Source organism: Arachis duranensis, chromosome 1 (assembly GCF_000817695.3).
Source record: "Arachis duranensis cultivar V14167 chromosome 1, aradu.V14167.gnm2.J7QH, whole genome shotgun sequence".
Taxonomy (NCBI): Eukaryota; Viridiplantae; Streptophyta; class Magnoliopsida; order Fabales; family Fabaceae; genus Arachis; species Arachis duranensis.
In genome coordinates this window covers 46,630,307-46,631,561 of record NC_029772.3, presented here as the reverse complement: position 1 = coordinate 46,631,561, position 1,255 = coordinate 46,630,307, and the positions used below count along the sequence as shown (strand labels likewise).

The window sequence follows — 1,255 nt, the reverse complement described above, 5'->3', positions numbered from 1 at the left end:
TCAGAGAACTCTAGGTAGGAGCTTTGCACCGAGGGGCAGAAATTTTAAGTGTGGAGGCTTTGTCGCATAGCTGAATCAAGGTCAAGGCAATTTTAGGAGGACAAACAATAATACTAATCAAGGAAGAAGGTATGGAAAGCAGCCGCAGAATGATCTAAGCTGTCAGAGGTGCGGGAAGTATCATCTTGAAGTCCCGTGCAGATTGGGATCAAGGGTATGCTACTTTTTGGACAACCCGGACACCTGGCTGGGAATTGTCCAAAGAAGAAGTATGAGACTGGTAGAGTACAACAACTGGGGAGAGTGTACACTACTTTTGCAGCAGGTGCCAAGGGATCTGAGACCTTGATCAGAGGTAACTGTGAAATATCTGGTAGAGTTTTAAATGCATTATTTGACTCCGGGGCAACACATTCATTCATTGCATTTGAAAAGGCTAATGAATTAGGGTTGAGAATAGTGGTCTTGGGTTATGATCTAAAGTTGCATAATGCTACTCATGAAACCATTGTGACTAGGTTAGGATGTCTACAAGTGTCATTCCGAGTCAAACAGCGTGAATTCGTGCATGATTTGATTTGTCTGCCAATGAGTGGTCTTGATCTCATCTTACGACTGGATTGGTTGTCTAAGAATCATGTCTTGCTTGACTTTTCTAAGAAATCAGTATGCTTTATGTTGGAAGGGTCAGAAGCGCCAGTTGTGGTGAATAACTATTATTTGAACTCTGTGATAGTAAATTGTTCTGGGACTGAATGTCAGGGCATTATGTTATTAACTGCGCGAGTTTCGGGTGATGATAAAAGCTTAGCACAGATTCTGAATGTTTGTGAGTTTCATGAGGTGTTTTCGGATGATATAGATGAATTTCCACCTAATCGGGAGGTTGAGTTCGCAATTGAATTGGGTGCCTAGGGCGGGTCCGATCTTAAGTGCTCCTTATAGGATGTCACTGTTAGAGATGGCCGAGCTTAAGGCTCAATTGAAGGATTTATTGGGTAAACACTTTATTTCGCTGAGTGTTTCTTTGTGGGGAGTGCCAGTGCTACTGGTTAAGAAAAAGGACGGGAGCATGTGCCTGTGTGTCGATTATTGGCAGCTGAGTAAGGTTACTTTGAAGAATAAGTATCTGTTACCAATGATTGATGACCTAATCGACCAACTACAGGGAGCCGATGTTTTTTCTAAGAATGACTTGCGATCTGGGTATCATCAGATAAGGGTTAGAGATGAGGATATTCCAAAGACTGCTTTC

At 42.4% G+C, this 1,255-nt stretch overlaps 1 protein-coding gene across 1 annotated transcript; it reads left to right on the top strand.

Annotated features, from left to right (window-relative positions):
• The first annotated feature begins 216 nt into the window (after positions 1-216).
• LOC107487751 (uncharacterized) lies at positions 217-915 on the top strand. The gene has a single exon (XM_016108451.1). It carries the CDS (start codon positions 217-219, stop codon positions 913-915), a length of 699 nt encoding a protein of 232 aa, XP_015963937.1.
• Positions 916-1,255: the final 340 nt, after the last annotated feature.

Bases quoted from the DNA above. Each gene is read 5' to 3' on its own strand.
- LOC107487751 (XM_016108451.1), top strand. From the start codon at position 217: ATGCTACTTTTTGGACAACCCGGACACCTGGCTGGGAATTGTCCAAAG.